Below are 21,606 nucleotides of genomic sequence, written 5' to 3' on the forward strand. Positions count from 1 at the left end.
TCCGTACATACAGTATGCAGCAGATGATATGTGCATCTGTACTGAGTTCAGAGAGCAGCTGTCGAACACTTTGATTTGATGGAAAGATTAGAGGAATTGTGACCAAGGAAAGATGTATGGTGCAAGTGTGGACTTGCCACATGGCAAACTGGTTGATCGACTATTTTGTATGTGTGACTGAGATTGTAATTCAACTTGACTCCTCCATGAACTTCGTGTTGTTCGCCTCTGCTTGCACATCACACCATCTTCATTCCTTGGTCTCTTTTTCTAGCTGCTGAGCTTCAACCTAAAGAAACCCTCCTTCACCTCGCCGTCCGCCTGGGTTTGGTCCATCTCTGCCGTTTCTTGATCCACCAACCGAGAGGCCAGAGGGCGCTGACCTTACCCAATCAGGAGGGAGACTCGCCGCTCCAGCTGGCTCAGAAGGATGGACAACACGCCATGTTCAGAGCGCTCGCAGCGTAAGGACACGATCTGTCTTATTTGGGAGAAAGCCATTGTAACCAAGGCCTTTAAAATAAGTTTGAGCTATTTAATGTTTTTACAGGCTTTCTGAACTGCAAGTTGAGCTCATGCTTTTACCTATAAACACATGATCAAACAGCATGAAACACCAAGAAAACCATACATGCACACACTGTTTTCCATTGAAAAATAACACACAAACTTAAAAAAATCCACTTTCAAAAGCAAAGGAAAATATCAGATTTGCAGCTGAAATAACTTTTCTTTGTAGACAATTACAGAAATCTACTCAAGAAACAAAGAGAAATCAGCCGTGTTTGTAGACTGTGCGGTAGAGTTGCTTCAGGTATGATTCACGGTCGTATTTCAAAACGTGACAGCTGTCAGATGATAAAAGGAGCTTTAAGTAGCCGCGCATGCAAACTCTTCACCTTTCCGCGGAATTCAGGGGGGTTGGGGGCTTGTGTTGAAGCGCTTCACTTTCAAATCTGCAACAATTAGTGAACACTCGTCAAAAGAGAGGGTGACGTAACACAGAGGTAAACATGCCCCTGGAAACAGCTTTTCTGGAAGGTGTTGCAGGCATCAAATTCAGAAGGAGTGTGTATTTTCGTAAAACAATTAAGTTTATCAGTTTATCAGTTTGAATGTTAGACACCTTTAGCTCCTCTCTCACTAAATTCTCTCTATTTCAGCCTCACTTCCTGCTATCTGTAATCTGATTCCAATTATTTGTAGTCTGATTGTCGGTGCTTCTGTCCGTTTCCTCATCAGCCCTCCAGGTCCTGTTGCCGGCCCAGTCCCAGGCGTGTGGTGTGTTTGGTCCGACGGCTCTAGCATGCTGAGGTTTTGTCCCGGGATGGACTCCTTGACCCTGACCATGCGGAATACACCCGGCAGCTGCCCTCAGGACGGCATCAAGATCCTCCGAGACAGACTGGGAGACAGCCGCATCCTCAAACTGGTGAGAAATCTATATTGGTCATCACATCGAGTATGTCACACAGGATAGAGGCTGATAAATATTCCCAGGCGTCTTTGTGCCTGATGTAGTGTTTGTTGTAGTGGAGATAAGGAAATTTGCACAGGCTTTGTTCTGGCTTGAGTAAACGGCAGTCAACGGTTGACGGTCTCACAGCCTTTAAGGTGCAGTCGGACATTTTGATAAGAGCGGAGCAGGTGAGAGTAAACACAACGCAGCAGATATTGCAGCTTGTAAACCAGAGGGCACGAAGAGGACAGACAGGTGAGGATGGTGAAACTGAAGGCTGATTTTAATTCATTTTGTATTTAAAATTGAATTTGTGACACCCCAAGCTTTGATGTCGTATTGTACAATAAAGTTAATTGTTTAAAGATATGTGTACATTGGCCGATATGTCAAAATCAGGATCTTTTTCTCCCAAACATCGTCCAAAGATCGAGTGTCAGTCGGGCTCTTGTCAGGATGCAGTAACTGAAGCTTGTGCAGAATGAGGTTACATGATGTTTCGAAATATTTGATCACATAAGGTTTTCTTTTTACAGTTTTACCATGAAACTGTGTAATGAAATCATTTTTGCTTTGCTGTTTTTGTTCCAGATCAGTGTGCTCAGAGCTGATAGTGAAGGAGGCAAGAGAGGAAAAGATGAACTCCTCCCCACTGATGACGGTAAATTAAATTCCTTGTTTATTGTGCCCATTTATTTCCTTCAGACGTAGTTCCAGTCATCTCATAATGAGGTTTGTTTGTCAGCGAGGCAAGGATGCATCACAAGATGTTTATTTTTTTTCCAGATAGAGATACTGATTGTAATAACACTAATTGTAAATAGATACTACTTGTTATCGAACGTGTTTACCCACGGTACCCCAGCACGAGACATCACCTGCGTTCTCCCTCGTGTGCCGCCCGCTCGCTATCACATGGATGTACCAGCTGTGTAACACGAGCTGCCAGTAAACAAACATCACGCACAAAGCCAGACACATGAACACACACACACTCGGTGACATAAGCACGTAAATACTCACACGTGTAGTTGTGTCCTGTGCTTCAAGTATTAATCCACCCAGAAAACAAATTAATACAAATCTGGATAGTTGATGAATCTTTTAGTGAATCTATGAAGCAGCTTTTCAATTATGATTAATTTTTTTTTCTGTTGCACATCAGTCTTAGTATGGACTGTTGTTTTGCCAGAACAAATCATTTTATAGAGCGCTTATCAGAGCAAATTTCCCCAGGCAGCTCATTCCAGGAGCCTCACGGCCCTGATAGCAAAAGCACTGTCACTCTTAGATTTGAGCCTCGAAGAGACAGAAAACCACGGCCCAAGGATCTCAAACCACACAAAATTTCATAAAGGATTTAACGTTCTGAAAATATAATCTGGAGCCAAACCACGAAGAGCCTTAAAAGTAATCAATAAGTCCATAAAATCAATCCTTAAAGAAGCGGGGAGCCGACTTAAAGAGGCTGAAACAGGTGTTGCACAAACAAATCAGGCAAGACGTCATCTGTGACCCTGGGAAGTGGCGCTGGCCTTTGTTTCTGCTCTTTTGTCACATGTGACGATCAACAGATTACTCAGTAATAAAAAATAATCATTAGTTTAAACTTGTAGTGCCGTCACTCGGTCTCTACATGCGCAAGCGGCGTTTATTTGCCGTCTGTCTGTCGGCGCGCGGCGGTATGCGAGTGGAAAACGAACCGCCGGCGATCCACTTGAGCAAACATCTGTACGGTCCGACATCCATCACTTACAACCTAAAGAGACTTAAGAAAACACTCCCAACAGACACCATAAAAGGTGCACTTCTCCTTCTCCGTGTGCGTTTTCTTCTTTCTTCTGAGAACTGTGTTTTTATCCTGAGCTGCTCAGGCTGGCATGCAACCACACACCACACAGAGCGATCCTTCAATGCCGCCTCTTTTATTTTTCTGCCTGTCTCTCCCTGTCATGCGCCGGTAGCTCCCACTTAACCTGCAGGGCCACTGTTGCTGGTTACCGTGGAGATGGCACATGGCAGTATCGACTCATAAAAGAGAAGCAGGAAGTGTACCTCGGTATTGACCTTAACCCTGTCCCGTCTTCAGCAGCCGTCCATTAATCCTCTCGAAATAACAGCCTCACAGTGGGGAGTTTGTGCTCTTCCTCTGGACCTGCTGCTTTGCACGAGCACAACATCTCACTGGCCAGCTTTCCATTCCTGGATAGTCGAGTCATATCCAGAGATCCTGACTTTCTCGTTGGGAGGAGGAGGAGGAGGAGGAGGAGGAGGAGGAGGAGGAGGAGGAAGAGGAGGAGGAGGAGAGTATGTCATGCATCAACTTCTGGTTAAATATTTTTATTTTGCACAGGCATTAGCGAGGAGCTCCGAGTGGAAGAGACGAAACTGGTGGACAATGTGAGTATATATATACAGTTACATATGCGGATCTGTGTGTGACTGTAAATGTTTATAGATCTGCCTCTTAAGTTTGTTAGTGGTTCCTTTGCATGCAACTTCACATGTGTCTGCAGTTTTAAAGGAAACGGCTCATGAATTCATGCTTCCTCTGTGTGTGTGTGTGTGTGTGTGTGTGTGTGTGTGTGTGTTTGTCTGATTTGTTTGAAGGTTTTTAAAGAACAGCTCGTTCTGTCTTTGGATGACGATGATGATGTAGAAGAGTGCCCATCTTCGCTATCTGGTAAGTCCTCTCAGTCGATCCGTCAGCGTCAATTTATTTATCCACCTCGAGGATTCAAGATAAATAAAGGAATTATTTATTTGCCCAACAGCTTGGCAAAGAACCATAGCAACTTTTCCAGACTGAAATTTTGTTTTTGTACAAAGTTACTCAGGCATCTGGCTTCCATTGCTGGGTAGTAGACTCATATTCAGAGGAGCTGATTTCAGCAACACGACTCTTCTTCTTGAGAGGAGGTGGAGGTAGTTAGAGCTTCAGCAATTAAAGATCAGTTGTGAACATTAAATGTCGACTAATCTGATAAGAAATTATTTACTCAAGTACGTCTTTATACTTCCACTACACTGCATTTATTTGTTATCTTAAGTTATTTGTTACTTTTGAGATTCAGTTAATTCAGTGTTGATGGGCTGTTACTTGTGACCAGGCCCTCAAGAAGAGCGCCAGGCTTTGAAGCCAGTTTTTGCATAGTGGCCAAACCCTGTAATTACATCTTCACATGATGCACTGGGGCCCAAAAATACTTCTTTTCCCACAAGCTTACATTGTTTAAGAAGCGGCTGTAAAACTGTGTATATGTTTCTTTTAACGTCACAACAACCGTGAAGTGACTCGTTTCACTGTCATGACTTGGTTCATGACATTCATTTCAGTTGGAAAATGTTTGGAAAGTTCAGAAGAGCTGCGATTAAATCATTTCTCACAAGTAAGACGGGGGCGAAACAGTAAATTAGCCGTCATGGCTGAAGTGCGAACGCTCTATCGGCCCAACAGCACGTAAGATCCAGGTATTTCTGAACCCAGCGAGTTTTTTTTGTTTCATGCGTGACTGAGCAGCTTTCAGAGGAATGGATGTTGCTCCACCTCTGGCGCCGTATCCAGATCCCTTTCCTTGGCGGATCCATGCTTTTGACGTGGATTCAAGTGCTGTAGCTCACACTCATTGAGACCACAGAGTGTCACATTTATGTTATCGGCAATTGGACAACAAAAAACAACAATACCAATTATCAGAAAAAAGGTTGAATATTGGCCTCAATAATTGGCCAGGCTGATCATTGGTCTACTTCTTATTCTGACGATCGATTAAAACAGTCTGATTTCTCTGATTACAGAGTTTTTAAATGTGAATATTTTTCGGTTTCTTTCCTCCTCTATAACAGTAAACCGAATATCACTGTGTTGTGGACACAACAAGACATTTGAGGAACTTGAACTTGGGATTTGAGAGACACAAATTGACAATTGGGGAAATAATCAACAGATTAATCGACAATAGAAATAATCATTGGTTGCAGATCAGTAGTCTTAGTGTGATTGTGCATAAATTGCTGGTAACACTCTTTTTATTTTGCACAAGTATTAGTAAGGAGCTCCATGTGGCTTAAATGATGTAGCAGTAATCCATAAAAAAACAGAAAACACAACAACATATTTGTGGCTGTACTGCACAGCAGGGTGTGGGAACATCGCATAACAAGCTGGTTGAGAAGCCCCGAGTGGAATCTTTTCTCCTGTGATGCTGGCACAGTAGCACAGAGCTCTGTTTTGAATCACGTCATAGGAAATCGATACATTTAGATCTCACAGGCTCAGACCTCTGTCCGAGGTGGACGAGCAGTTTGCTTTGATTAAACAGATGCGTTATCCTCCTGGAGTCTGTCTCCGGGCAGGTTGGGGTCTTTCACCCGTCGGCTTCCACTCATGACGCAGTCTGAGAGTCCAGGAATCTGCCCTGTCACCAGGACAAAGACAGGAATGGGGTCAGACTTGTCCTACTCAAACTCTGTCTGAGCTGGCCCGTCACCCCGGCCGTCCCCTCCCCCGACTCCCCCCCTGGACAGTGCAGCTCCGTGCTTGAACTGAGAGAAGGGGAGGATGTTAACATGCCACATACGTTAATAAGCTTGAATTCTCTTTTAAACCACACACGCGCACGCAGGATTATATAAGCTGAGCTGGCACAAACACTCCCCGGGGGCCTTGTGTGAAAAACTTTCAGGAGGATGCACAAGTGTTTCAGGTGTTGCCACGGATACTGTGGAAAGCCAATTTCCTGTGTTTTTGTTGTGGAAGGACGAGTGGTTTGTCGTAAACTCCGCTGCTGAGTGGAGCCCGTAAACAGAAGTGTGTGTGCGGTAATAAGTCTTCACGAAGTAGCTCCGAGTGACAACACAAGGGCATCAGTCCCAGCGTTCAACAGGCTGCAGATTGTTCCGTGTTGCTCAAACTTACTGTTCAGCTAAATATTTTTGTCGTGAGGCGAGCGACGCGAGGCCACTGTGGTACAAAGTTGTCATCCAGAGTTATTGTTTTTTTCCAGATCCAGATTTCTCTGGTGTCACCGACATAAATCAGCGCGCGTCGGTTATTGTTGGAGCTGGCTGATGTGACAATTAGTCTACCAGCTGAGACGGGTGCTGCTCTAGTCCGTCACCAGTTTTTTTTTTTTTTTTTTTTTTTTTTTAAATGGAAAGCAGATTTTTAGTAGCTGCGTGTAAAAGCTGCATGCACAGACTTGGGCAATCAAAGGCCAAGGAGGAGGACAGAGACGCAAGATGAATGTATATAAGAAAGTCTGCCCGGTGTGTTTTGAGCTCCGTGCTAATGGCCTCTCTGTGTGAGAGCAGCAGAGAGGAAATGCCTCTGTGATGCCCAGGATTTCCCCTTACATTAGTGCAGGCATGGCTGGTCCAGACATCAAAGTCTGGGTGGAAAGAGCGCAGAGAGCTACGAAAACGGCTCCTCGTCAGGGGAGGTACTTTTCCACATTGTTACAGCAGATATACCATCAGCCGCCCATGTCAGCAGTGGTACAGGCGCAGTACTGAAGTAATATTATGGGGTGTTTTACTTTACTTTATGCTGCTTTGCATTTCAGAGTTGAGTACTGTGCTTTTTAATGGCACTATACATGTGTAATAGATAGATAGATAGTTACTGGTTACAGTAACTTCCAAGGCATTAGCTTCCATACAGTTTAACTGCATGTGTTTATGCTTTCATAACAGAAAGGACCTTCAGTATGGAAGTTATCACGAACAAAAGACCTGATTTGTTCTTTCTGACAAATTTAAACAGACCTGATTATACTGTCCATTGAGCCTAACTGCGAGTGTGGCTAAAGTTACCTAGTAAGTGAGCTAAAGATAAGGGGTTCAAACCTAATCCAGGTGTGAAAATCATGTTCCTTTTACTCTGTTTATCAGTGTCACATAGAGACGGTGTACATAAATAATGTTGGGCAAATAAAAAGCGAGCACGACTCCGTAACAGTCAATAAAGTGCTTATTTTCCAGCGGTAAGGCTGATACGTGGAGCTTTCTATGAAAACAAACCTTTAAAGGTCAGCGAGGGAGTACATTTCTCATCACATTTTCCTGTCTTTAATCTGAGCCTCGACATTCAAATGATGAAAGATCAATGAATTATGGCACAGTGGGTCGACTTAGAATGAGGGAAAACAGAAGGCTTATCGCAGCCGGAGTAAATGTTATTCAGCAGTCCGATACGATGTGTTTGTCCTCTCGGTCCTGGGCATGTTTTTTCTTTATTAAATGGTTGTTACTTTTGTTTTTGTTGTCCGGTGTCAGACAGAGAAAAATGTTGTCTGGTATCTGGTAATGTCACGCCGCTCTGTATCCGACCAGACATTTAAAGTATCTGGCTGATGTTAGGATGATAAATGGTCATAAAACACGGCTCCTCACCGTGTTCCGAGACGGTAAATCATCCGGTGGAATAAAAACAAATTCCTGGTAGACGTCTTTGAGAGTACAATACTGTAGAGCAGTTGACAGTAGGAGACAAAGAGAAGCGGCCTGTTTGAATTATTATAAACTACACCCAAGCCATTTTGAGATTGTGCTGTGTTTCTGTCACAGTAAATGGGCATCCCGTGCAGTCCAGTGGAGTCCAGAACCAGATCGTCCAGAGAGCAGCGGACTCTCCGCTCTCCATGATCAACAGCAGCGATCAGACGCAGGTAATAAATCATCCTGTGAGTTGTTATTGAATTCTTTCTGTTTGGCTTTTGTCATGCTGTCTGCAGGTCCTTGAGAAGTCTTAAATTCAGCTTTATGCATATTAGACCTTAAAGGAACAGTTCACCTGAAAATATAGATTCAGTCATGATCTGCTCATGCTGATGGAAAAGTCGGGACAAAACTGTTTGAGAACGTCGAGAGAATTCTTCTAACCAACTGAGGCAGATGGGGACTTGATTTAAAATGAAAATAATTAATTAATTTATTTAAAAAATGGCTCCATACAGCTTGTCTGGTCTTTGAATGCATTCACTTCAAGTGTCTGATAGCTGTAGACACACTGATAGTTTTTTCTTAATCTTAGGCAGAAGATGCTGAGATCAAGTATAGCGTCAGCGGAGTGACGGGAGACAGCACGGGGACGGACAGCAGGTTATGGGACGCTGTGGACTCAGAAGCTCTCCTGCTGGCCACCGATACTCCTCCACCGTGTCCAGAAGATTTCAACTCTCCCTCCGTATTCTTCTCTCCCCAAATCTCCCCCGCTGACCAGGCGCTTGCCAGGCTGACCCGTCCTGCCTTCTCTGATTCGACCAGTCAAAGAGAAAGTCCTCCGATGGACACCTGTGACCTCAGGTATTACATATCTTTACGTTTTCTTACATCAGCAGGCACCGCCGGTGCTTCTCTATATTAAACGTGTCTTTTACTGCTCTCGTCCCAGTCTAGTGGCTTTGGAAGTAGACAGCGACGAGGACAGCGCTGAGCCAAAGTCTCTTCTTTCCCCGCTCTCGTCAGATGTCGACAAAAGCGAAGACAGAATGGAAACCGTTCGTCCCTCCCCTGACCTTCCTTGCACTCGCAGCCAATCTGCCTCAGCGTGTGAACCCACTGCAAAAGTAAAAAAAAAACCATCTCAGCATCACATAAGCTTTTCAGCAATCATTTATTTTACCACAAGAAGTCTTATGTCCCTGTTTTAAACTCCTGTTGTCGTTTGTGTAGGAACTGGGCGACCAGGGGATCCGACTGCGTTCGTATTCCTACTCTTCCTCCAAAATCAGTTTGCGTCCGGCTCGTTTCACCCGGGACAACCACGCTGCAGAGATCAGCCCCGGTCAGTAACACCGAGACTTTCTGTCACTTCCTCACATAGTTTTTAGTCACACATAACTAACAATGTTTCCATGAGCTAACTAACATCACTCGTCTGGGTGGCACTGATGGAGCGGTTTCACAAGATTGGTTGGTGCAAAAGCTGATTTCTTTTTACGTACTAATATAAAGTGCCGTCAACGCCCACAAAAAATGTTTACAGCTGTTGTTACTCATTTTTGGGAAATAATAATTGTTGTTTGTTGGCCAGAGTTAGATGCAAAGATGAATGCAACTCTCTTGAAGCTACAGCCAGAGGATGGTTAGCATAAAGTCTGGAAATAGGGGGAAACAGCGAGTCTGACTCACAAATTAAAACAAAAAGTTTTGGTTTGACGAGGGGTCTGACGCTGCTCTGCTTCTTGGCCATGAGCGGTGACATCCTTGAGTTTTTTCCTCACCTTGAGGTTGTCGTGATACTCCTGAAAAACCTCAACAGACGGACTTGAGAGTGAAATGGATCATCTTTAACACGATGTCAGAAATAAGTGTGTTTCCCAAAATGTTTTCCTGTTCCGATGAGCCCACACCTCTGCATGAATAGACGATAGAGCTCTCCGTGTGGAGTTGACTGTACGTGGTGACTGTCGCTGATGTGTGAGCCGCCCTCTGTCCACTGTGCCCCCCTCGTAGATGCCGTGCTCCACAGTGTCAACCACAGCCGATCTCTCCTTCAGGCCCTCTCTCTGTCTAAATCTCTGTCTCTGCTCCACCCTGGTAGTAAGTACCGGACACCTGCAGCCGTCACACTGCGCTAAGACCCAGCATAGCCCGGCATGCCGCTGTCAGTGTCAGCGCTTCTATGATGTATGTGTGTTTGTGTGTGTGTCAAAGTTATTATTGTAAAGTAATTCTGCTGTTTGGAAATGAAAGTTTTAAAACTCTGGATCAGATGATACATACAGAGCTAAACCACAGAGATGCTGGTTCCTTTGTCTTTATAACTTTTCTGTTTTGGGTCATTCTCACCTCTCTCATCGTCTTTCCCCCAAGAAACACTAGATAAACCTCCCTTGTGTGCTACTTACGCTGCAACAAACAGCAGATATGTGACAAAAAAAAGCAACTAGCTGGTGAATATAGCAGAGCATTTAGCAGCTGAAACGCCAGATATTTCGTACAGTCACGAAGCAGCAGTCACCGTGGCATACGTTTGCATGAACGTCTGTGTGTGGCTTTCACAATCATCGAGAAGGAGTGATTAGATATGAGGTGTCTCTTGGTGGTCAGCGCTTCGTGTCTGTCTGCGCTACAAGCTTTCTGTGTGTTGTGCTGTCTTGGTTACGTACCTGCGGATCATCTCTGTCGCTTTGCACAACAATGGAGGGTTTTAGTTGGACGCTTTTTATGGGAACCTGTTCAGCTCCTCTCGCATGTAAATGAAACCGGAATGGCTGTTTTTATACTGTGTACTGTACTCACTTTTGTTTGCCAGTCACATTAAATTCAATTTGCTCTGCTGCCTGATTTCATTACTTTATTTTTTTTTAAGCAAGGTGCTGGGTGGGTTCCTGAACTTTAACTGTAACTCATAGCTCTCTCTCTCTCTCTCTCTCTCTTCGTTCTTTACGTTCACAGAGCAAAGAGCCTCCAGTATATCAGAGCAGTCCCATGAAAAAAGGTATTTATGCTTCCCTTTGTACTCATTTGAGTCTTGTTTGGATTTCGCTGTATTCCAGATGCCCTTCCATGAAATGACTCGGCCTTCCTCACTCGCTCTTCATTAAGATGAGAGTACATTTTGTCAGATGCATAATCCCCCAGGAGCAACATATGTGGGTAACCATGATGAACCGGGTTGCTTGGTGACAGCGGGAACTCTTCTGTCCTCGTGAAGACGAGCTGGTTTTCTGTGCGTTATTGTTGTTTTGATCCTTTCTGTTCTTGTGACGCACAGATATCAGCGTGGCCCTGAGACACCTCCAGCCCTGCTTTAGTAACACACTTTGCCTTCGCTCTGTTTAGAATCAGTGGCCGGCTGTGTCATCTTGCCCCTTGATGAATGTTCTGTATGTTACAAAGACCAGCAGATTATGATCGAGTGGGTCGTGTGTTCGACAGTCACAGAACGTGACAGTGTTGCAGTGCGAGGCCTCCGTCTGCTCTGAGAGGGGACGCTGGTTTTTAAGAGAGGACGTCCTTCCCTCTTCCTTTTCTAATCAGCAGATTTTCACCGCAGAATGATGCCAGCTGATGCAGATCCTCCTCTTCTAATTCACGTATAAATATCCCAATTGACCTGCAACACTTCAGTAGCTCCCCCTAGTGGACGGAATCAGGGACAGACGACAGAAGTGTGAAACATTATTTCTCCTTATTGCGTCTTTGTGATCAACCCAACGGGACTTTCTCGGCTTCTCGTCAGTATTAAAACCTCAGTGTGTGTCCGTGTGTGTGTGTGTGTGTGTGTGTGTGCGCGTTGTTCTCTGCAGGGAGATTAGGTTCCGTAAGCGAGCCCAGTCAGCTGATGATGAGGGCAGCATGGAGCTGGCAGAGTCCCTCCAGCATCTCACCCTGTCTGAGTTCCTCAAAGAGTATGTGGCGGGGGCCGAGCCCCATTTAACTGTTCTAGCACCCTTAACCACCCACTTCCACTCTGACAGACACTAACACTTAATGGAAACTTACAGCACGTTCAGCAACATCTACAAGCTCCTCGTTGATTTCCTCCCTTTTTTTTTTTCTTGTGCGGTCTCATCTCCTCTCCTCGTTTTGTCTCCTTTTTCCTCCTTGGTTTAATTTCGTCTCATCTGCTCTCATCTCCCTTCCTTGTTCTCCCTCTGGGCCTTTCCTTGTTTCCTCGACTCTCCTTGCCTCCTCTCCTTGCGCCGTCACGTCTCCTCTCTACTTCTTCTGCTTCTTACCCCTCTTCCCTTTCCTTGTTTTTATAACTCTCCTTGCCGCCACTCTTTTCTTTCTCTTGTGTCATCTCATTTTCCTAACCACCTCTCCTTTCCTCTCCTCATTCCTCGTCTTCTACTTTCTTGGTCTCCTATACTGTCCTTGCCTCCTCTTGTCACCTTCTCTCAACTAGTCTCCTCTTCTCTCTCTCCTTGTTCCCTCTCCTTTCCTTGTTACCATTACTCTCCTTCTCACCTCCTCTCTTCTCTTCCTCTTGTCTCATCTCCTTTCCTACCCACCTCTCCCTTTCCTTGTTCCTCCTCTTCTACTTTCCTTGCCTCCAACTCCTCACTCTCTCTCATCTAGTCCCCTCTTCTCTCTCTCCTTTCCTAACCTCCTCTCCCCTTCTTGTTCCCCTTCCTCTCCTTGCCTTGTTTCTGTTCCTCTCCTTGCCTCCTCTCCTCTCCCGTCCTTGTCTCTTCTCCTTCTCTGACAGGAGAACAATGCTTAATAATATGTGCTGAAAGTCACCGTCATGTTTGCATGTATCCGATCTCTTCTCTACTAATTTTAATTTACTTTTACAGCACAGAGTCGCAGAGAATGATCTAAAATCCGTTGCGCCTCATTTAGTGACTAACAAACTATTTTTCTGTCAACAGAACTGTGTTAACGTCGCTTTCTCTCACATTTATTTATGATATTTCTGGATGAGGTCGTGAACCCGTTATATGCTTGTGTTCTGTAAGCATATAAGAATTCAGCTGCACGTTGGACCCTCTGCCTGTCGTATTTGCTTCCGTTGTCCTGTAGACTCAGCAAACATAAGACCGAGGTGGCGTAACACACGTCTGCAAACTAACAATGATTTTTTTTTTTTCTTTTCCTCCTCTTGTAAGTTATAAAACACACCCGTCACACCCAAGACAAATTGCGCTGATAGTGTTTTAATTTCCCTCCAGAATTGAAGAGGAGGAGCTGGATAAGTACAACATCCCGACGAAGGTGGAGTCAGAGAAGTACAAAGTCATTCGCACCTTCAGTTTTCTCAAGAGCAGGATGTCCAGTACACGCAACAAGACCAAGGTAAACCACAAAACAGTGCACAAAATCTGATTTACTCTGACTCTTTTATGGTGGTGAATACAGTAAAGGCCGGTGTCCCGGGTTCCAGACGCAGGTACAGAATATGTGACTTGGTCTTCCTGCTCTGTGGGAGACACAGCCAGGAAATGTTTCTGGGAATGACTCAAGGACAGAGTGACAGACCAAACATGGTGTCCAGCCTCTTTCCTCTTAATGATTAATCCTCTGTTGTGTAGCCCTCCCCGACCTGCATCTGCTGTTTATGCTACGCTCCATTTCCTCGTCAGTGTTTTTTTTTTTTTTTTTTTCCCCCTACGGTCTGGAGAGATAAAGGCGGGGGGATTCCTCCCAGGCGGACATATTTATTTACACCTGGGAAAAGGAACTTGACAAAGATCCTCAGAAAACATATTTGAAGCCGGCTTGGCTCGGAGTTCTTCAGCTGTAGTAGTCGGTCACGTTTTTTGCGTCTTGTCCGTCTGTATGGCCTCTTTGTTTACTTCCATGTCTCTGGCCTGGTTTTCAAAGGGGAAGGGGAAGGACAGGGACGCCAAGGACAGGCCGCTGAATGGACATCGGTTTAACACGGGCGCCTGTTTAGGCCCCACCGTGTGTGTGGTGTGTAACAAGCCGGCATCTGGAAAGGACCTGCTGCATTGCTCCGGTAAGAAATGCTCCAGTGGTGGAATGTAACTGAGTAGAATTAATCAGTCATGTGCTGCACAAATGTGTGTTTTCTTTCCCACCAGGCTGCGTATCAGATGGAACTGCTGACCAACTTTTAAACGAGCTCTGTGTTACAATTTGTTGTGATTTGTATGTTTTCATTTCTTTCTGTTTTTTTTTTTTTTTACTGACTGGGTTTTTTTTTTTTTGTGACGATCCGGGTCAGATTTTCCGTGACAGTCCGGTAGATGTGACTTCACGCACGTTCTCGAGTGCGTCATCTCAACGCCTCGCTCCGCTCCGCTAACAGAGAGCAACAGTCGCTAAAGTTAGTTTAAAAAAAGGGTCGGCTAACATAAACTAATGACCGGAAGTCAACAGAAGTTCCACAGCAGTCCCTTTTAAGATTTTGGAAAACAAATCACATGAAGAGCTCAGGCAACATGATGTTTTGCAGTGAATGCAAAACAGCAAACAAACAGTCGATCGACAGAAAATTGATCACCATGTGTTTCATTTTTCAGCCTTTTGTCATCTAATGTAATGTTTTGACTTTTGTTTTGACAAAATTGCACCGTGACAATACATCAGTCACTTCATGATGAAATAATCGTTTTTTAAAACTCAACCTCAGCCAACAACAGCAGTAAAATCTTGTTTTTACACCGATGCAGTAATGATTATTCCTGCAGTACTGACTTGTAGCTTTACTCAGTAGTATAAGTACTTTTACTTAACCTACATAAACTTTTTAAAATGTATTTTTTTCCCAGGTTGCACTGCTATCGTCCATAAGGGCTGTAAGGATTCTCTGCCCCCATGTTTGAAAGTGAGTGTTCTCTCGATATATTGGGGAGAAAAAATGGTTTCAGCTGAGGTTGTCAAACGTATTGATTTTTTAAATCTTTTTTCAGCTTTTGGATATGTGTTTAAATCCACATTATTATTATTATTATTATTATTATTATTATTATTATTATTATGTTAAGTACTGAAGTAGATCAATAATCAGATTTTCAACATAAGACTGGCCAGATATTTAGTTTTTTAGAAATTTATTATATGGAGGTTGTTGATAAAATATCCTATTTTATGTCTAGGACTCTCAGTTTTGTCTCAAAGGTAAAAATTCTGTTATTGTGACGACCTTCGTCTGAACCAATTCACTCTACTGGAGTCTGTCCTTATGTCACTTGTTTATATTCTGTAACCGGCCTCTCTCATTTGTATTACTTAGAAACTTCAGGATAAGTATGCGGTCACCATGGTGAAGAACAGGACAGCATCCCTCCCACAGAGTGAGTTTACAGCGCGAGGGGTCGACGCCTCGACGTCTTTTAACCGTGTTGTGTGTGAAAAACATCCTGTTGCTCCTGTTGGTGGATGATTCATATTGATTCTCTTTGCTTCCTGCACAGACTTCACAGTGAGAGACAGTCCTGCTCCTCAGTGTGTCGTCCCCAACTCTGCCTCTCTACCCGTCATGGCCCCCAAGGAGAGGAAAGACGCCGTGACACCGTCATGCCCTCTCTCAGGGAGTTCCCCCAACAGTGACAGGTCATTAAGACTTTATAAATCACATATTAAGATGTGGCTGGGAAAAAGAGAAATGGGGGTAATGATGTTTATCCATGTTGTTCCCTGTGTAACAGTCGACTCAGTGAGAGTTCAGAGACGGAGTCTGACGTCTCGAAGGTGAACAGCCGATCAGAAGAGCTCTTGCCGACTCCGGTGTCGTCCACCTCCACTGACTCCTCTTTTGGAGAAGGTAGGAGACGAATAAGATACTAATTGTCAGATTATTTTCTGACATTTACATGGATTTCATGTCCTCGTGCATCCAAAAAGGGTTTCCTACTGAAAGACAATTCTCACTAATTTAGCCAGGCACAAGGTCCAACAAGCACGGCTCACAATCATCAAATAACAGGAACAAAAGCAAAAAGATGCAAACAAGCTGCATATTCAAAGTATTTTCTTGCAGTGGGAAAAAAAATGGGTGTCTGATTTTTACAACCAGCACTTAAACGCACCACACAGAACTGTTAACTGGTTCTGGAACAAGTTAGACAAGTCATAAAATTAAAGCTATTCATATGGAGGGCTGAGAGTGAATTGAGGAGCCTCACATCCCGAGAGAAGGAGCCGCTCTGTTCGTCTGGTGGTCATCATCAACATCATCTTCACCTTTTTGTGAAAAGGGGGCAGCCAGAATCAACAAAACATACAAATGTAGGAGCTTTGAGTTCAAGATGTATTTGTGGATGGAACATTGTAAAAAGAGTCTCCACTAAAATGTGTTGAAATTGGTTGGTATTTGCTCAAGAAGTCACAAATCATCACACACATCTGTGACTTTTGTTTTTAGCTTCAGGGATAAAGGCGTGAACTTTATCCCTGAAGCTAAAAAGTCTCCTCCCAGTATGTGTTAGGAACACAGATTAATAAAACCTCTCTCTGTCTCTCTACAGACTGCGTGGATGCGTTTATCCACAGCGACATGTCGGCGGATGCTGTGGATTACGAGGCCGAGTCGTGGAGCCTGACAGTCGAGCACAAGTTCTGCAAGAAGCAGGACAAACGAGCTGTCAAGAGGCAGGATGTAATCTACGGTGAGCAGATGTCAGGGTTGGGAAAGAAAAACCACCCCGCCAGCGTCACCGCGCATATGAGTGTCGCAAATTGCTCTGGTTGAGTAACGCGAGAGATTTATGTTTTTGTGACGCTGCATGTTTGACGCAGAGCTGATGCAGACGGAGCTCCACCACCTGCAGACGCTCCACATCATGGCCGAGGTTTTCCGGCGAGGCATGAAGGAGGAGGTGCAGCTGGACACGGAAGCGGTGGAGCGGGTCTTCCCCTGTCTGGACCAGCTGCTTCTCTTCCACCACGCCTTCTTCGCCGCCATGAAGGAGCGGCGACACGGCTCGGCCCGGCCGCAGGGACACAGGAACTACCTCATCCAGCGAATAGGAGACGTCTTGCTCCAACAGGTTGGCTGGAGGTCTTTCTGGGACTACTTGTCACTCAGCTGTAATAGCTGGAAAACCAGTGAGGGTGTGAATCACTGTGTGTGTGTGTGTGTGTTTCCCTGCAGTTTTCAGATGAGAATAAAGATAAAATGAAGCAGGTGTACGGCGACTTCTGCAGTCGTCACAACGAAGCGGTCAGCTTCTTCAAAGAGCTCCAGCAGCACAACAAGAGATTTCAGACCTTCATTAAGGTACCTAACCGAAGCATGTCTTTTATAAATGTATCCTGCAGTCATCCAAACTCTTCAGCAACTCTTGATCTTTCCTTTTCAAGCAACAAGGTAATAATTCTCTGGTGAGACGGAGGGAGATCCCAGAGTGCATCTTGCTGGTGACCCAAAGGATTACAAAGTACCCAGTACTGCTGGAGAGGATCCTGCAATACACTCAGGGTCAGTCCTCTGCTGCCCTCTGCTGGCTACACCCTCACATGGTCGTAGTGATTATAATAAAGATAGTAATAAAGTTTATCCCGACTCCTCAGAGGAAACACAGGAGCACGCCGACCTCTCCAAAGCTCTGGCTCAGATTCGAGAGGTGATCGCTGCCGTGGACCTGAGCGTCAGCGAGTATGAGCGACAGCAGAGGTTACAGGAAGTGTGGAGCCGCATGGAGAACCGCAGCTCGGCCAAGCTGAAGAACGGCCACACCTTCCGCAAGCAGGACATGATGGGGCCGGGACAGACGCTCAAACACCAGGGCCTGCTGCTGTGGAAGACCGCCACCGGTCGACTGAAAGGTGGGGACGATTTATACTCTTGTTTTTCGGTCTGTATGTTATTATCGCATCATTCTAACACGTTTTACTTGCTTTTCCTCACTTCCATAGACGTGCTGGCGCTCCTTCTCACAGACACACTCATCTTCCTGCAAGAAAAGGACCAGAAATATGCATTTGCAACTGTGGTACGCACACATTAATCACGGTTATAATTAATCCTTGTCTGCAACGGCAGTCAGCAGATGTCACACCTCATTACCTGTTCTTTTTAATCCCGGGCCGTTATCACATCACGTTTTTATGTTATTCCTTCACGCTTTTTAACGCCCCTCAGGATCAGAAGCCTCCAGTCATCGCCCTGCAGAAGTTGATAGTGCGGGAGGTAGCAAACGAGGAGAGAGGGATGTTTCTCATCAGCGCGTCAGCCGCCGGGCCAGAAATGTACGAGGTTCACACGTCGTCCAAAGAGGAGAGAAACACCTGGATGAGGCTCATCAGAGAGGCCGTAGAGAGGTGTGTACACGTCTGTGTGTTATGAACATATATGAGAGTATAAATCGAAGAGGAGGTTATTTGACTGTCTTCTCTGCTCAGCTGTCCCGAGGAGGAAGAGGAATACACGAGCGAGTCTGAAGAGGAGAAACGAGCTGCTGAGGCTCGCATTCAGAAGATCCACAAGCTCCAAGGTACTCGAAACCTGTGACGTCGTTTGTTCGTTATTCTTCCCCTCACGGTCTTGAATATTTGTTTCTTCATTAGGAGTCAACAATTTACATGATCTGTGAACCCGGTGTACTTGTGTTTCAGAGAGTCTGCTGAGCCGGGACCAGCAGATCTGCTCCAGCCTGGAGGAGAAGCTGCAGGTCTACGCGGAGCTCTCCGCTCTGAGTGGGCGGCCGGACGCCTCGCCGGTCGAGCCGCGACTGCTCGTCCAGCCGCACTCGGAGGAGCTGCCGCAGGCGACCGTGCTGCTGGCTGCAGCTCTGCAAGAGGGTGAGACGTTCAACATGTACTGCACAAACAAACACAGTAATACAGAGATTTGTTTGTGTTTTTGTGTTTTGAACACACGGAATTCCCACTCTTAGTTGTTTTAATTGATCATCACACTAACTTTCTCATGTGTTTTTGTTTCCCAGCCGAGAACCTGAAAGCCACGCTGTCCTCGAAGGCCTGTTCCCCATCCAGTCACAGCTCGGACTCGGACACAGACTCTGTGTTTCCTCTCAGCCCTTCTACACCATTACAGCCCCCCTCGGACTCTGAGACCTCACCTGAAACCCCCGAAGCCGCCGAGGGAAGTTGGAATGATGCCTTTGTGCCTGAGTCCCCGACTCTTTCTCAGAAACAGGACACGAACGACATCGAATTCAAGGTACAGCACATTTTCTGGTGTATAGATCCTATTAAGCTTCATGGCCCTGTGATATAAATAAAGCCTGTGAATTAATAGGAATTCTTGAGTTAAATATTGATGCAGCGATATGATGTAATGCCTGTTGCCATTACTGTAGCCGTGATGGTTGGAGGTACAGCGGTTACTGTGGAGGTATTATAGGTTGTTACCGCCTCTCACAGGCTGCATCTGCACGTCGCCTCTCTCCGTTTCTTCACAGATGTGCGGCTCAAGATTGCCAACAGTTGTTTTAATAATTCAGTGCAGCCTATTAGAATTACATTTCAGTCTTAATGTGATGAATCATTGATAAGCTCATAATAAAAGGAAGAGGTCCATTTAGCTCCCGATGGTATTGCGCCATTAAAAATGGATATGGAGACTTATTCCAATTACCGCGCCACAGTTGTGCTACCGTTTGCAGCTTTCTGTGACCTGTGAGGTAAATGACTCCGATAAGAGGGTATATTTTTTTTCTTATAGGCTGCAATGTGATTTTATTTCATTCATTTAAGCCGAAAAGAGTGCGGTAGCGCAGCTTGTGGCCTCAAGGGGTCGCAAATGTTGCACGGATGCAGCTTCAGGGAACTAGTTTGACTTCCCTGTGCGTAGACAGTAAACCGTAACTCATGATGTGGAAGGATATCTACAAGAAATGCTCAAAATCATGCTGTAAAAACAAAAGCAAGGTTGTTTATCTGCATGTTGTGTGTGATTCTGTCCACTAACAGGTTGCTCAGAGTGTCCAGAGCCTGACCCAGTTACTCTACAGTCTGCAGGTGAGTGCATTTTTAGGAATGGTGGAAAGAGGGAACCGAAAATCTGAACTCATGAACGAGTGCGGTTACATTACTGTAACATTACTCACTGCAGGTATTCAGTCTAAATGACTGCTGACTGCTCTGTTCTGCTCAGTGGTCACGAACACTTCTCCAAGCCTGCGTCTGCCGCAGAGTTTCTGTGTTTCTCAGTCCGTATGTCAGGTTTGTTATTGGCCTTAATACAAAACAAGATGATCCCCCGCAGGAGACACAGTGCGCAAACAGTTACAAAAAGAAGCAACGCAAAGTAGGAATTGACTAAAAGAAAATTAGATTCATATAAAAATATACTCAGATAAGATAGAAGACAATAGATATACTGTATACACAAAATGGATCTGTGTGCTTTTGGCCACAAACATGCAAATTAAAGGTTTGGATATCGACATTTAATCGTGCTCAGTGCTCAATTATGATTGTAAAAGTAACTAAGTAGATTACAAGGTGAGATGTATGAATAAAATACAGACAGAAAAATACTCAAAAAAGAAAAAGTACCCAAAAGTGACTTAGAATAATTTGAGTAGCTGTTACTTCCACCCCTGAGTATTATATACAGCTTCTTTCTATCCTCCTCACCGCCCTCACCTGTTCTGAGATCTGATCGGCACTTCAGCAAACAAACAAGCCTCTTCCTCTCTCTGGGAACATGTACATATGCCATGTAAGGCTTTAGTGTTCCGGCACACACAGCGCCAAGTCTGCACCGCTTGAAGCCGAGGGAAGCGAGCTGCATGAGTGAGACTCCCAGGTATCTTTTTTCCTGCTGAGAGACATATGAGGGGCTTTTTGTTTCACCGTGTACACACACACACACACACACACACACACACACACACACACACACACAGAGCTCAGTCTTTGGTATAAAATGTAAATTCCTGCAAGGAGAACATGTGTGCGTATTTGCATGACCTCAACCGTGTGCGTTCGATGCTTTGATCACAATGATATTTTCATATTCAAAGTTGTTGTATATGAACCTGAAACCCGCAGTTCTACCTGTGGCATCATTTCACCTCGTGAAGAAGTGCTGTTGCCTACACACATCATTTCCGTCTCGTTTTGCGATTCAAATCACCTCCTTCTACTGCATGTTGTGAGGATGCACTTGTGGTTAAAAAAGTGGTTTTTCGTTCTGTGCCAGGCGGCGGTGACCATCCAGGACAGCTGCCACGAGGTCCAGAGGCTCCTCCTCCAAGAGAGCGGCCGCCCGTCGCCCCGCGCCCAGCGGCCACACCTTCCGAGCATCCGGGGCAGCACCCTGCAGGAACAGGAGAAGCAGCGGAACCTGGAAAAGCGGAAGGAGGAGGTGGCGGCGGCTCACCGGCTCCAGGAGCGACTGCGCCAGGAGAAGGAGCGCTGGGAGAGGGAGTGCCAGGCCAGGGAGAGCCAGCAGGGGGAGCAGGAGAGCAGGCTGGAGGAGAGGGAGAGGCAGTGCCACCTGGAGGCCGAGAGGCTGCGGCGCGCGAGGGAAGAGCTCGACGAGCAGCTGGAGGAGTACCAGCAGGGCCTGGAGCGTCTCAGGGAGGGCCAGAGGAACGTGGAGAAGGAGCGGGAGCGGCTGGAGAACCAGCAGCAGCTGCTGGAGACCTTCAGGCACGGCCGGCAGAGGAGCCTGCCCACCGTGATCCCACACATGGTCATCCCTCTAGATGGGCAGCAGGTAGGGGAGGCACACAACTTCTTACTTCAGTTTAATCCGAGACGTTTGAGGCTCAGTAATCCCCCCCCGGACTAAATCTCTTGACCCTGACACG

At 45.5% G+C, this 21,606-nt stretch overlaps 1 protein-coding gene across 5 annotated transcripts in view; it reads left to right on the top strand.

Annotated features, from left to right (window-relative positions):
- Positions 1-21,606, top strand: part of arhgef28a (Rho guanine nucleotide exchange factor (GEF) 28a) — a 47,899-nt gene that overhangs the window by 17,319 nt on the left and 8,974 nt on the right. For 2 of the 5 annotated variants that reach the window (XM_037117291.1, XM_037117287.1), the window contains exons 6-35: positions 275-464; positions 1,243-1,432; positions 2,051-2,120; positions 3,813-3,859; positions 4,070-4,142; positions 8,027-8,127; positions 8,493-8,764; positions 8,853-9,027; positions 9,134-9,245; positions 9,917-10,003; positions 10,862-10,904; positions 11,716-11,817; positions 13,087-13,210; positions 13,739-13,874; positions 14,650-14,705; positions 15,114-15,174; positions 15,295-15,433; positions 15,529-15,644; positions 16,348-16,488; positions 16,619-16,869; positions 16,974-17,099; positions 17,183-17,300; positions 17,393-17,647; positions 17,738-17,814; positions 17,964-18,142; positions 18,224-18,315; positions 18,437-18,622; positions 18,769-19,004; positions 19,757-19,804; positions 20,994-21,512. In XM_037117291.1, coding sequence (XP_036973186.1) covers positions 275-464; positions 1,243-1,432; positions 2,051-2,120; positions 3,813-3,859; positions 4,070-4,142; positions 8,027-8,127; positions 8,493-8,764; positions 8,853-9,027; positions 9,134-9,245; positions 9,917-10,003; positions 10,862-10,904; positions 11,716-11,817; positions 13,087-13,210; positions 13,739-13,874; positions 14,650-14,705; positions 15,114-15,174; positions 15,295-15,433; positions 15,529-15,644; positions 16,348-16,488; positions 16,619-16,869; positions 16,974-17,099; positions 17,183-17,300; positions 17,393-17,647; positions 17,738-17,814; positions 17,964-18,142; positions 18,224-18,315; positions 18,437-18,622; positions 18,769-19,004; positions 19,757-19,804; positions 20,994-21,512 — 4,322 coding nt within the window. The remainder of the gene's footprint in view (positions 1-274; positions 465-1,242; positions 1,433-2,050; positions 2,121-3,812; positions 3,860-4,069; positions 4,143-8,026; positions 8,128-8,492; positions 8,765-8,852; positions 9,028-9,133; positions 9,246-9,916; positions 10,004-10,861; positions 10,905-11,715; positions 11,818-13,086; positions 13,211-13,738; positions 13,875-14,649; positions 14,706-15,113; positions 15,175-15,294; positions 15,434-15,528; positions 15,645-16,347; positions 16,489-16,618; positions 16,870-16,973; positions 17,100-17,182; positions 17,301-17,392; positions 17,648-17,737; positions 17,815-17,963; positions 18,143-18,223; positions 18,316-18,436; positions 18,623-18,768; positions 19,005-19,756; positions 19,805-20,993; positions 21,513-21,606) is intronic. The other 3 variants (XM_037117289.1, XM_037117288.1, XM_037117290.1) reach the window with 3 other exon arrangements.

The sequence above is a fragment of the Acanthopagrus latus genome, chromosome 12, assembly GCF_904848185.1.
Source record: "Acanthopagrus latus isolate v.2019 chromosome 12, fAcaLat1.1, whole genome shotgun sequence".
Taxonomy (NCBI): domain Eukaryota; kingdom Metazoa; phylum Chordata; class Actinopteri; order Spariformes; family Sparidae; genus Acanthopagrus; species Acanthopagrus latus.